This window comes from Mesocricetus auratus, unplaced genomic scaffold (assembly GCF_017639785.1).
Source record: "Mesocricetus auratus isolate SY011 unplaced genomic scaffold, BCM_Maur_2.0 Super-Scaffold_100006, whole genome shotgun sequence".
Classification (NCBI taxonomy): Eukaryota; Metazoa; Chordata; class Mammalia; order Rodentia; family Cricetidae; genus Mesocricetus; species Mesocricetus auratus.
This window is the reverse complement of record NW_024429190.1, coordinates 37,207,568-37,222,306: the sequence shown is the minus strand read 5'-3', so window position 1 is coordinate 37,222,306 and position 14,739 is coordinate 37,207,568. Positions and strand designations below refer to the sequence as shown.

Sequence of the window (14,739 nt, the reverse complement as noted above, 5' to 3'; positions counted from 1 at the left end):
TAAAATATCAACACTGTCACAATGACAATAATTAAAAGAAAAGAAATGTATTAGTGATTATTGTTATAGATAAAATATAATTTTCCTAAAATATCTATAATGGCATAAGTGCTATTAATCTTTCTAGAACTTCACCAGAACTTCAAAATAGTGAGTATCTACTTGATTCAGGTTGCAACAAACTATGCTCATTTTAACATTGTGCTGTTTGTTTGCTTGCAATGAGACTATGTAAAGCCAGCTAAATGGGAAAACAACTCATGGGTCTTATTAATGAAGTTATTTTCATAAAGAGCTGCAAAACATAAAAATTTTAGTAAAATGTAAATAATTTTCCATGAATTTTTATTTCAATTTTTCTGCTTTGGTGAATTCTTTGAAATAATGTCTTTGACAACTTATTTGTGACCATACCTTATTTCTGGTTTGTGACAATGACATTGGAATGTCATATGTTACCATGCAGCAATTTGTCTTCCAAACTTTTCAGTGAGAGCTAATCCAAAACAGGTTGTGATTTGTGTACAGTTTTACACAGGTTAAAACTGAAGGAAAATATTTGAAGTAATAATAATTAGGAACTAGGACAGCATGCAATATTGTATTTTCATGGGGAATCCAAATGTAAATCGAAATAAATCCTGATTAAAACCTAACCAAGCAAAAAACTACAGATAATCTGTATTCAAATTAAATATGATAAGTGAATACTTGACAGGTATCTGTTCCAATTCTGTTTATGTCAAAATGGCCCATAAAGGCTGAAGATGAAATTACCAGAACTTAAGAAATACAATCACACTTTATAACTAAGAAGAATTTATCAGACTTGGATCCAAGCAGAACTGTTACTCAAATGTCCACTATTGTGTCTGGATTGTTGAAAGTGCTTCTTCTCTACTTCTGTAACTACACATAGATCAGGTACAGCATAGTTCACAGGTAGCAAAAAATGACAAATCACTTATATAAATCCTCCTCATCAAGTGACAGTAGTGTGTAGGAAAATTGGTTGTGTTACCAAGGCTCTTTCTGTTGATAAGATGTAATACATGGTTATGGAAAAGAACTGGAACCTTCTTTAACAAATGTTTCTCAGTGGACCTTCTATCCTACTTATATACTCTCCCTTTTTATGACATGTGTATTTCCTGAAAATTGACCTATGTGGACTTAGCAAGCATAATCATACTTTAATTAGGCATCATTTCCTGGTTGTTTTTTAAAATGTGGAATGTCTTGAAAGTAAAAGAAAAAAAAGAAAAATAGCACCAACTTATGCTTACAGTATCAGTGTTACAAAACCACTACATCCCTCAAAATGATTTAATGATACAACATGCTGTTTATAGAAAAAAGTGAATTGTGTTATTATCAAAGATAACTTAATATAAAATAGAAAGTCCAAGTGTAATGAATCCTGTCTTGCTAAGAAGAATTATACATATATAATTTCATATGCTTTCTAATTTGAAATTCATTTTGCCCAAATAATTTTAAATGTAATTGCCTTAAATATATACTCAGAGGCATTTTAATTCACACCAAAATATTACACTCATTTAATAAAACTACTGACAAAATGCTGCTTTTTAGAAAGATCGCATCAAACTAACTTCCACATTAGCACACACCACCATACACACAGATAAGCATGCCTAATAGCCATGAGGCAAAATGCCATTTAAAATCTGAACAATTGATCAAGAGGGACATCAATCAACAGGCCCTAGTATCAAATTGAATAATAATGTAGAGAGATAATTGCTTAGTATAATTTAGTTTAGAATACTCCACTTGGGGTCACTTTTTGATTTATTCATTGCTGGATTTTAATATTCACAGGTAAAATTTTGAAAAAGAAGCTTGATTTTCTTTGCATTAATACACTGTCTTTGCATGCCACCACTAAACAAACTGGTATAACACAAGAAAAAGATCCCTTTTCATTAGCGAATTGAAGTGGTGAATGACATAAATCCATTTTGACTATTCACTGCAAACAAAATATATGCATTTCCCATGCCTTTCTTGATATATAACCGTATCTCTTTCACACTGGGAATAATAATAAAGTTGGGAAGAGCTTTGCCACTCTGGAAATAGTAATGAAGTTAGGAAGTGCTTTGCCACTCCGCTGTTTGACATAAATATATTCTTCAAATGTTTACTTAGTATTCAAATGCAGGAAATAAATACCACGATTGTCTTTAGTAACATGAGCAAATGTGAAAGCATTTACATATATTATTTTAAATATCATTTTATAAAATACAAAAAGGCATAATGAAATTTTGTGACAAGTATGAGAATAGCCTCACAATGAGATAAGAGTAGGTAGAATTATATTTTGTTTTGCTTCCTTTCTCTTGTAAGAGAATAATCCATCCACTTTAAGGGGAAAGGAGTGCTAGTGGTATTTACTGCATGGTAGGAAGAGCAAGACACTGATGCTTGCTTCTCATCCATTTCAACTGGCACTCAAAAGAACAAGGTCAGAAATGCATTGATAAGCATTCAAGAAAGGAAAACTCAAGCAAAGTGTGTTCATGGTCATTGCCATTCACTAAGATTGTTTTGTTACAATTGAAGAAATAGTTGCATGACAAAAATGAATAGAAGGAAAGAGTCAAACAAGACCTCTCTTAATGGTTATTGTTTAGCAATTGTGCACTGGTTTAGCGTTTTCAAAGCAGGAGCTACTCTAATTTATTTCTAGGTGCATTTATTTCTGATGAGTGATTTGAAATGATGGCATAATTTTATGAGATTTATCTACAAAGTTATGTTTCTTTATTTGTCATTTCTGAATTTTACCGAGTGTTTAGTATTTTTTAAATGGTTTTGGTGTAATCTACTTTGTTTTTATTTTAGACTAGCTGTCACAAGCCTAGTTATTCTGGCTCACTAGCGTGATTATGTGTGTGGATGTTGTGTTTGCCCCTACCATTTTCCATATGCTCTGCCTCACCAACACTGCCATCCGGCGTGGTCCTTTCATAGTTGTCCTCTGGGAGTGGAAGGGCACCCAGTCTTGGCCCTGATGAACTCTTACTGCTTGGTGTTTCTGACTCCTCCAGCCCGCTGTCATAGCAACTCTGCAGTGACCCCTGATGTGGGTCCTGTGGCTGACTCACAACAGAAAACGTCACTCTACGAAATGGCTGTAAAAGAAAAGATTCTGAATGTCACTAAGATATAAGATTTCAAATGATCTTATTTCATAAAATATATAAATTACATACTTAAAAGCATATACACACTAATTCAATACAAAATGATTACACAGGTAGAAATATATTTTGATAACTATATATTATCTAAGACAAAGCCTAGAGTTTATACTTTTGTTTTTGAAACAAAATTCATCTTTTGAAAGAAAGGCAAGAAAACACAAATATTATCCAACATGCATTGAAATCGAATAGACTAGTTTTATATATTCACCCCTTTTCCATTCAGAAGTTTTTACATTTTTTCACAAATAGATTTCATAAAAAAGCAAGGGTCAGTAATTTGTGGAGGAAATAAAATACTAAGCCAATCCATTATGAAAGGATGTCATCTAAATATTTCATACAAATGACAGACTGCATTTAATCAAGTCCATATAAACAGACTTTTACAGCCCTGTTGCTAGCTCTCAGTTACAGCAGTGTGCCTCTGAAACAAGAATTTGCATGCGGTATTAGGAAATTACAAATATTTATTACTTTGTTCCAATAAAAAAATCTATTTGAAACTGTAGGGGCACAGTAATATGACCTGTAAAACTCTCTTCAACCCATTAATAGGAAATAAATAAAAATATTCAACTGTATGTGTTTACCATAATTGTAGTTCATTCAAACTCAGTAAAGTCAAGTGCAGTGTTTATTTGGTGCATTGCATGTCCTATAAAACTATCCAAATGGAGCCAACAAGTGTCTGTGCTGGTGACATTGCCTGGTCATGTTGACAGTGTATGAGACATGCAAGTTATCTTAGTTACATAATAAAATGAAAGTAAATTTAAGTTCATTGTGGGAACAAACTAATGGTATGTCATCCATAGGACACATACACATTAAAGGAATGACAATATTGATGATATGACATCTGATATGTAATGTATATGTTAAATGCTGCTTTTTAGCTGTCTGTAATGTTATTAAGTTTTATTTAAAATAAAATCTTATTTTACATGCCAACCTCAGTTCCGTCTCCCTCTTATCCTTCCATTCCCCTCCCAACCCCCCATCGCACCCTACATCCACTCCTCAGGGAGGGCGAGTGGGAGATCATCAAAGTCTGTCTCATCATTTGGGGCAGGATCTAGGTCTTCCCCCAACTCCATAGGGAATGGGCACCCAATGTCCATTCCTGCAGTAGAGATAAAAACTGATTCCAATGCCTGAGACCAAATAGACTGCCCAAGCCCCCCAACTTTGAAATTCTTAATAACAGTTCATATATTTACCCCACATGAATTTTAATGTGTCACAGTAATCATACTTACAACCCACCCTGTTCCTTTCCAGTACACAGTTTGAAATTACTGTTGCCAAAACATAATATAAATTTAAAAACCTTTTCTGGATATTTAGAGCTTGAAAGCTCATGGTACAAATCTCTAACCATAACCATGACCAGTAGAACTGTGGAGTCCTAAGGATTTCCTGCACATGGTAGATTAGTAATGAGAAAGTTGTCGCATCTTCCCCTAATTTATAAATTGGCTTTGTTAAAGACTAATATGCACTTCCACAAATCACTCCTTTTTTCTGTTATAGAGAAAATTTTTCTGCAAATTCTGCACATTGCTGATATTTCTGCTACTAGCTCATCCCTTATGAGTTTAATAGAAACATACAGTCTATGGAAAATCTTTTTTATCCTAGTTCAAAGACTTGGCATGGGTGGACATAAAACACCATTATGGTCTTTATGATGTTTCACAGAACTGGGATAGTAGTATGGAAAAACAGTTACACAGTATTTCATTGTAGATAACATATACAACATGGGGCCAAAATGATACTCATGGCCTCTATTTCACCAACAACTCTTATCTTTTTTTGTTAATGTGATTGTTATATTTTTAACTATTCTAAGAGAGAAATCATTGTTATTTATCTCACCATCATTTCTGTTTACATTTGATCCCATTTATCTTTATCAGGTGACCACACAGCATCTGGAATTGTCTGAGGAATTCAGTCTCCTTTTCAAAATGACACCACTACTACTCTCTTAAAACTATCATGTTGTGCTCAGGCAACAATGCTGAACAGTAAAATATGACTGGGCAGTCTATGAGGTCTTAGATGACTCTGTAATGGGTTAGATGTATTTATATATCTAAAAAGCAAATGGAAGGTTAATTGTTATTCATAATTCTACTTTAATAATTTTCAGATCTTGTAGGTACAGTTTCAACTATCAAAAAGAAAAAAAGTTCAAAATGAAAAGAGACACATAAGCTGTATCACTACAGAAAAGAATATGAAAGGTAATAAGAAATAGTGCTTCCTATGTTCATAGCAGCATTACATGTAATAGCTAGATCCTAGAAGCAACCTAGATGCCACAAAACTGAAGAGTGGATAGAGAAAATGTGGTACATTTACACAATGGAGTACTACTTAGTGGAAAAAAACAATGGAATCTTGAAATTTGCAGGCAAATGGATTGCACTAGAGGATACCATCCTGAGTGAGGTAACCTAGACACAGAAAGACAAACATGGTTTGTACTCACTCATATATGGATTGTAGATATGGATCAGGGGAGTATCAGCCTACAATCCCAGTGCCAGTGAGTCTGGGAAACAGGGAGGTTCCCAAGAGAGATGCATGATAGCCCAGAGAAGTGGAATGAGGCAAGATCTCCTGAGCAGATTGGGAACATCGGGGGAGGGGAGAGGGAATCAAGAAAAAGAGAAGGGGATAAGAGGAGGGGAGAAGAAGGCATGGGGGAGCAGGAAGGTTGAGTCGAGTTAAGGATAGAGGAGAGCGGGATGAGACATACCATAATAAATCGAGTCATTGTAGGTTTGAGGAGAAAGCTGACACTAGTGAGATCTCCAGAGATCTACAAGGATAACACGAACTGGCAAAATAAGCAATAGTGGAAAGACTACATTAATAGTCCCTCCTTGATGATAAGGTTGATGACTACCTTATATGCCATCCTAGAACCTTCATTCAGTGACTGATGGAAGCAGAGACAGATACCCACAGCTAAACACTGAACTGAACTCCTGGAACCTAGTGACAGAGTTGGAGGAGTGATGAGCAAAGTGGTCAAGACCATGATGGTGAAACCCACAAAGACAGCTGACCGGATAAGGGGGAGCTCTTGAATCCCAGACTGATGGCTGAGAGGACAACTGGGAACTGATCCAAACTCCATGAATGTAGTGTTAGTGAGGAGGCCACATAAATCACTGGGGCCTTGGATATTAGATCAGTGTTTACCATGGTGTATGAACGATCTTTAGGATCCCCTTCCAAATAGAGGGATGCTCTCTCAGCCTGGTCACATGGGGAAGGGCCTAGTTCCTGCCCTGGGTGAAATGACAGACTTTGGAGATCCCCCCAAGGAGGACCTCACCATCCCTGAGGAATGATGTAGGGATTGGGTGGGGGGCTGGGAGCTGGTGGAGGGACAAGGCAAGAAGGATGGGAGAGGGAGCTGGGATTGACATGTGAAGCACTCATGTTTCTAATTTAAATAAAAACATATATTGAGGGAAAAAAAGAGTGATAAACATGGGATTGCAAACATGTGTATGGTAGGTTATGGAGTTCTCTGGATATATGCCTAAGGATGACATGGATGGGTCATATTAGTAGTTTCCTTTTAATTTTTTTGAGGAATTTTAAAATCACTTTCCATAATGGATAAAGATTCCTCTCAAATCTAAAAAAGAAATACTGCTTCATTTTGATATTAAAAAAAGGAACTTTTGGGTGAAAGTGGTAATCTCAAAACCTGTTTTGAGTTCTTTCTTCTCCTCTAAGTTGTATGACAATAACAAGCAGAAGGTCTATACTTCTACTGAAAAAATGCCAAAAAAATGATAATTCCACAATGGATTATATAATGATTGTCATGAACTTAGCATTTCATTTTCTTGATTTCCTGTCCCATTTTGATTGTGAATATTTTGATTTCCATAACTTATTTTAGAAGAGCATTAGAATTTTAAAATACTAAGTACTTAAACAAGCACTCGGTTCATCAGTTTCTTTTTGTATGAAAGTTGATTTCCTAATATAGTTTCTAAATGAATGCAAATATTATTCACATTAAAACTTAAAATGAAAAGTATCACACAATAAGTAACAACACATCCAACAATGATTTGATCCATTCTTAAAACCTGTCATTAGAATTCTATAGTCCTAAAATATCAACATTTTATCACTATAAGCTACACATTGTTTCACAGTTTATTATTTTATGTTTTATATTTTTATATAAAAATCACTGTGGTGATGTATTCAAGCTTGTAAAGAGAGCAAAGTTAGTATTGGAACTTAACTGAATTGAAGCAAAGGATGTAGTTCGATTTTCAAAGTGTGTCACACATATTCAGTTAGTTGGTATATGGGCATATGTTGAGAGGTGGAAGAAAAGACGGAGGAAGAGAGAAATATGTGGGGAAGGGCAGATGAAGAGAGACTTATATACCATCCATCATCAAGCTGAATAGTGAAAAGACTGTTAGATTTTATAATAATGGTTATAATGCAGAATTTATGCCATCTCCATATTCAAAGAAGATGGACTAACAAAGAAATGTAGACAGTATGTTGACTTCCTTAGAAAAAACTGTATTTTTGTGTGTGTGTGTGTGTGTGTGTGTGTGTGTGTGTGTGTGAGCGCGCGCACTGTTTTAACTACAGGTGAGATAATGTAGAATAAAGTGATGAGTCTGGAGTTTATAGACAACTTAGAATTACCTAGAACACTTGTAAATAATGAAATCGCAGCACCTAACACAACATAAACTAAATAAATCAGCATAAAAATAAGCTGCTCTAAAAACCACCTGAGTTGCTCACCATGTCTACAAATTCCAGAATCAATTATAGCCATGTGCTCAGAACACAAAAGCAGAATCTAAAAGCATTCAATCTCATAGAAATCAAGGTATGAGAAGCATTTACCCCAATGAAAGGCTATAAAGAGGCAGCAGCAATAGGGATGGATGGTCTAGTCTGCAGTTGAATGGAAGTGGTCATCAATATGCCATACTTGAATATTTCACTATACTGGCAGTTATTTGGTATGCAGTATTTTCCAGTGGCTTTTGAAATTGCATACAGTGAAGGAGCTCATAAGCTTGTAGATCTATATACAAACAAAATATAATGAGGCTCCAATGGCATGCAAATGGAGAAGATGCTATTACACATGCTAGGAAACTTTGGATCGAGATGTCTATGACAGGATACAGTTGAGGACCCATTAGAACTTCACTACTAGGGAAAAAAAGAGGAATTATTAAATAAAGGGACTGAATATAAAAAAACAATCACTGTTGAAACCCCTAAGACAGAAGCAAAACAGTTACTCTATGCTAAAAAATAATGAGGTCACCTCTGGGATAATCTAAACTATGGGAAACAAGGGATGAAAGAGATAAGGGAGAGAAAGAAAAGCACTTTACAGTGTGTACAAACTAAAAAGACAAAAAGGTTTCCATAGAGCCTTATTTATTGATTCTTCATTTCCTTCTTCAAGGGCACAGGAACATGTTCATGGTAAGGTGAGTTTTTAAGATGCAAGCAAAACTAGTTGCTTGACAACAGAAGTCACAAATAGAAAGAAAAACCTCACTGAGAGGTAAATTAACCAAAACAGAGAGCTATATTCAAAAGAAACACAAAAGCAAAGTGAAGTTCTTACATGAGTGCATGTAAATGTGTGTATATGTTTTAAATAAGAAAACCGATGCTTTAAAAATAGCAAGGGTCTAAGACCTGCCCTATATGAAATGACAGACTATGGACAGCCCCATGGAGGGCCTCACCCTCCCTGGGGGAATGAGGGGATAACGGGGGGGAGGGGGCTGGGGGGAGGGTATGGGAGGAGGGGAGGGAAAGGGAGAGGGACCTGGAACTGACTTGTGAAGCAAACTTGTTTCTTATCTAAATTTAAACTGGAAAATAAAATATTAAAAAAATAGCAGAAAGAGAAAAGTAAATTTTTCAAATTTCCCTATAGATTTTCTATGTGACCTTGGACAGTTAGTTGACCATTAGTTCTTATGCCTTAGGCCCAGGGTCTGTAAAATAGAGATAATAATATCTGCCCCTTAATTCTAGAATTAATGAGATAGCTTATAAAAAGAGCCTTAAGCTCCCTCTGAGACACATCCTATAAAAGGCACCATACCTCAGGCCACCGTTAAATAACCAAAGTTATCACTCATCACTTTAGTTTGATTCTTTTTTTTCTTAAGGAAAATATAGAGTTGGCTCAATAATTCACAAAGGTCCCAGGTAGAAGTTCTAAAATCCATATAAAATTTCAAGACTAATTTCTTATCCAAACTCACAAATTATTTATAAAGTATTAATGTATACGCAATAGCAACCAAATATTACAAGAACGACTTTAATCCTAGTCCTCATTAAGTACAAATATTTTGCTGGTCATTTAATTGTAAAGACATTTATGAATGACTTTTGTGTTTCAATACTACATACTAGAAGCTTATACTTGAGGACATAATGATAGGGCCTACCCACAGTACACTGGAAACTGACACAAATGTCTTCAAATTCCATTTGCGATACTAACTCTGGGGTAATTAAGCTGCTTTTCCTCTCTGTAACTCCTAGGTGACAAACTAGACTTATATTTCTTTAAAGGTGTTATAGACTGGAAACCAGTAGTCTTTATCATTTCATTTGCTGCTTTCTAGTATCACATAGAGGCATTCCTCTTATTTTTCTTGTTGTCATGGAATTTGAGAAGGCAGCCTCATCTTCTCCTCCCTTCTTGCTTGAAAATAGGAATGCAACAGTAGTAATATATGACTATAGTGAACGTTTGCATATACAATTAATCCCATGAACTTAAGGACTAGCATAGAGTGTAATCATTGATAATATGTAAACTATCCAGGTTAAATTTTCTTCGTCAGCAATTTGATGTATAGTTTTGAGGAAAGGAGTGCAGATGAATATGTAAAAATACATGTATAATAACAACACCTTTATTTTAGTCATTCTAAACTTTTGAATACTTTTTAAAAATCTATTATACCTGTAAGGTATTTCTGATGTTACGTAAGCACACATTTGTAAGGCTATTTATCTAACGTCTGCAACTAGCAAAATCTTTGAAGTTGCAACAGCCCCGAATAAAACCGCATCTGTCTTTGCTAAAGCAGTGATCAATTTGAGGAAAAAAGGAGAGAGGTGGGGGAGGGAGACTTAAGTTTAGTAGGTCCTGTCTTTTATCTGTTTTGTTCCTCGGAGTAAAAGAGTAAATGCAACACGGACTTAATAGTGCAGATACTTTGCCATTAGAGTCCATTTTTTATACCTAGTGACAATACCTTTATGGGAATTTTATTTGCAAGATGATGGGCCTCAAAGGATGCCATCTATTGGAAAACACCTCAGGTTAAATCTTTTCCTTATTGAATACTGCTGTGTCTAACAGACGACTTTATTGGGAACTTTAAATCTGCACCTTCCCTTTTAGCTTCAGTAGTTTCTCCATAAATTGTCTCCTTATCTGGAACTCACATACAGCTGTCTCAGTCACATCAATTATTTCTGAATGGGCTGAAAGGTTTTTATTTTTTTTCCAATTCACTTAGTTATGTCCATCAAACAGACTTGTAATGACTCTTTGTCAGTCACAAAGCACTGAAACAGTCATGAGGCTGTTCCTGCCATAGGAGGAGTGCTACACTCTATGTTAAAAGCACACAGAGCTCTGATGTTGGGAGAGCTTTCCCGGAAAATGCACACAGGCTTGATAAATCTACAAACATTCTCAGCCTGCTGTCAGCGCTACTGAATAAAAATACCCAGGATTCTACAGTGCATTAGTGGTAGGATATTTGGCAAGACCCTAAAATGAACTTTAATCAGGTCTTTAAACTTTTTAGGGATGCCTTCATGTACTGAAGCCTTAACATTCCTGCATACTTCAAAATGCCGGTCTTCCTTTCATGTCAATAGATGAAAAGATGTTCAGAAGACCCGTGTTAAGACATGTGGATTAGTTAATTACAACGCTCATTTGGGGAAAGTTAAATAGCTATCTCTTTACTCGTGTGCAGTTACATATTTGCCATTGCTCCTTGTATGTGCACTTGAGAAATTAGGAAACCAGAGGTGTATTTCTTAGTTCTACAGATCATGTCTGGTAACCAGAAAAGAACAGGGATACCAGTATGGAAACAGTAGTTCCTCGTGCCAACAAAGTTCAATCTTCCTTTCACTCAAGTTGCCATTTCATCTGGCTCTTTCTATACGCATCATATTTATGTTCCAATTTTACCAAGTACAAGAAAAAATACTCAATTTCAAAATGAAATCCACTGCAAGAACTACTTGATCTTAAGGTTGAAAGTGGTCTCTTAGTGTTTGTCTTTTCTTTCATAAAGAACATCAGGAAACATAGTTGAAATTTCTTGGCAAAAATAGCCATACTAAGAACAAAATCTCTTAGAGAAATAAATGTTCTAGAACACGAGTTGGGTTGATATTCTATGGTCACTATTAGTTGGTGGATTTTTCGCCATTTATTACTGGTTCCTTTTAAACCTAGTTAACAGTTTGATAAACCTTTTTTCATGAAGGGCCAAAATGTAAACATTTTTGGCTCTTTGAATCATAGATCACTGCTTCCTTTACCCAGGCCAGCAATTGTGATGCTAAAATAGTCATTGAACACACAAAAGTGAATGGAAACCACATCTCAGGGAGACTTTCTTTCTGTACATAGAATTTTGAGATTCTGATAATGTTCTCACAATAAAATGTTATCATTATTTTTCAATATTTACAAATATGAAGAGAAAATCAACTTTATCTGGCTGATTACTCAAAACGAAGCAGAAGGCCAGATTTGGCAGAAATTTCTCATTCTGATACAATCCAGCACAAGGTACTGTACAAGGATGTCATGAAAAATTAGATCCAGTTATTCAAATGATGTTTTCCAGTTTGTGGGTGATTTGGATGCTCTGTTTCAGAGACTTGTTGCTAAGCCTTGATTTGTACAAATGCCTTACTCATAATTTATAGCCCAAAACACTGACACACAAAAGAAAGGTATGAAGATTTTGTTTGTTTTTCACCTTGTTATTTACTGTGGAAATAAGTCTATACCCTTCCTTATCTAAGACTCAGGAGCATCAGAGATGATGGAACAGAAACATGGTAATAGCTTGCGATGGAGAGGAGTGCTATAAAATGCTGTCTACTGGGTGTGCTATAGAAAATGTAACCAAAAAGAAAGAAAGAAAGAAAAGCAGGGTGTTGGCGGTGCACACTTTTAATCCCAGCACTTGAAAGGCAGAGACAGGAAGATCTCTTTGAGTTCGAGGCCAGCCTGGTCTACAGAACAAATTCCAGAATAGTCTCCAAAACAATGCATAGTATCCCTGTCTCGAAAAGCGAACAAATACACAAAAAACAAGAAGAAGAAGAAGAAGATGTAACCATGAACACACAGCAGCTATGGCTACCTGCAGAAAACATACACAAACAATAAGGCAAGAGGGAGACCAGTTGCAAAGAATGAAAGAATGGGGAGGGGATAAGAACAGGTAAAAGTGAGTGAATATGTATACAACACATTGTATACATGCATGAAATTGTCAAAACCTAATAGTATTGAAGAAAACTGAGTTTTAATGAAACAGCTCTTCTTCGCAACTGGACAGAATGGAAGTTTCTCTTATAAACTATGAATAAGACATGTTGCTCTTTTCTTTTGACAAGAAGTCAAAGCAGAAACAAATGATAAAAAAAATGTTGTGGACATTTCCTTTATCCTCTCGTTAAAGCAAACATAGTATTATTCTCCCATCTTTACAGCAAGAAGAAAACACAGTGCTCATAACGTGTGTATCTTTAGATATGACTTCCTTCAGCACTGATATTTTCACCTTCTGAAAGAATGATTCCAAATAAAGATATGCCAGATGCTGACAGAAACGTGGATCCATCTTCTTCCTAACAGCTTCCCATAGGGTTCCAATGAAGAGATAAAATTGAACACTTACATAAGAAATGTATATGGAACAAGCCACTTTCTCATTGGATTGAAGCCCTGCTTCTCAAGGCAGAAGTTATAACATTCTCTCAATGGGGCCAAGAACAATGTGGCTGGGGATGTCAAAGGCCCTAGAGTAGGACTAAGAACTGCTATGCTGCTACATGAACATAGTATCATACTACTCTCTAAATACTTACCTTTATAACCCATAGAGTAGTGCAACTCTCAACCCTCTTTAGACAAGTTGCGTTTTGTAGTAGATAGCACTTAATAATGAGCCCCATGACTGGTCAACATGCAGAGAAAAAAGACTGTACTCTTTATCTTGGATTGGTACATTGGTATCATAGCCTATGTTTTCTGTGCTCCAGCCAACGGTCCTACACTCAGGGAAATAACAGCAGGACAAACTAAATTCAGTGACTGAGAGATGGAGAGCAAGAAAGGAGTGATGGAGGGAGGGAGAGAAAGGGGAAGAGAGAAAGAGAGAGAACAAGAAATGAGGGAGATCTGTTGGGACGAAAAAAAGGAGGGTGTATATGGAATTCTAAAATAAAATGAGTCAATCCCTCCTTTGGAAGCTTGTATGGTCCCTTTTGTGGCCCAAAAGTCAGGTCTCAAGGAGAATGCATCCAGGTCATTTCCAGTTCAGGGGTTCAGAGCACTGCTTCTGCAATTCATTGTGTCTTCAGCCAAAGGGACTTACCTTCTACTCCTAAGGGTTAGCCAAGGGTAATAGCTGTATGGTATGGGATTCTCTTGGACAAAACTAGCCAACATTCCATAGTTACTGCCCAGTGGAGCTAAAACATACTCATGCTTTTGTAACTTCCTATTCTGAAACAGTAGAAATACAGAGAAGCCTGTTTTCGTCAGGAAAATTATTTAAGTTAATATCTACTACACAGGATACTTTTTGCTATTTCTTTTACTATTTTTTAACTAAAATGTGATTACATCATTTTTCTTTTTATTGTCCTCCCTTCAGCCCTATCTGTGTCCCTCCTCACTCTCTCTCTCTCTCAAATTGATGAGCTTCTTATTACTTTTATTGTTATTTATATGCGACCTGAAGAGTCTATTTAGTATCACCTGTCTATGTATGACTGCAGGACTAACTACTTTGTACTGGATAACTAATCATAAGTCTCATCCCTTGGAAAGACTAATTCTTTCTCCTCAAGTGTCATTAGTTACCTGTAGTTCTTTGTCTTGGAGTAAGAGTGGTACCCACTGAGACTTCCCCTTTCTATATTGGCATGGCCATTGGCATTACCATTGATCAAGTCAAGTCTTGTTTGGGCAGCCATTTTATTGAGGTATCACAAATACAGCTTCATTATTATTTCCAGGAGACAAAAATCTCCCAACAGACATGCAGATCTTCAGACTTTTGAAATATTTTGGGATCTTCTTCTGCCATATCCTCTGAGCCTTAGATGCTGGGGTTGTATTTGAGATGTTCCTACTCGGCTTAGAATCCCCAAATACATACACTTA

At 35.9% G+C, this 14,739-nt stretch overlaps 1 protein-coding gene across 6 annotated transcripts in view; it reads right to left on the bottom strand.

Annotated features, from left to right (window-relative positions):
• Positions 1–14,739, bottom strand: part of Pcdh7 (protocadherin 7) — a 414,645-nt gene that overhangs the window by 198,996 nt on the left and 200,910 nt on the right. For 2 of the 6 annotated variants that reach the window (XM_005074393.4, XM_013116541.3), the window contains exon 2: positions 2,948–3,164. The exons of 1 other annotated variant lie outside the window; for it this stretch is intronic. In XM_005074393.4, coding sequence (XP_005074450.1) covers positions 2,948–3,164 — 217 coding nt within the window. The remainder of the gene's footprint in view (positions 1–2,947; positions 3,165–14,739) is intronic. 3 more of the 6 variants (XM_040747085.1, XM_013116540.3, XM_005074394.4) reach the window with 2 other exon arrangements.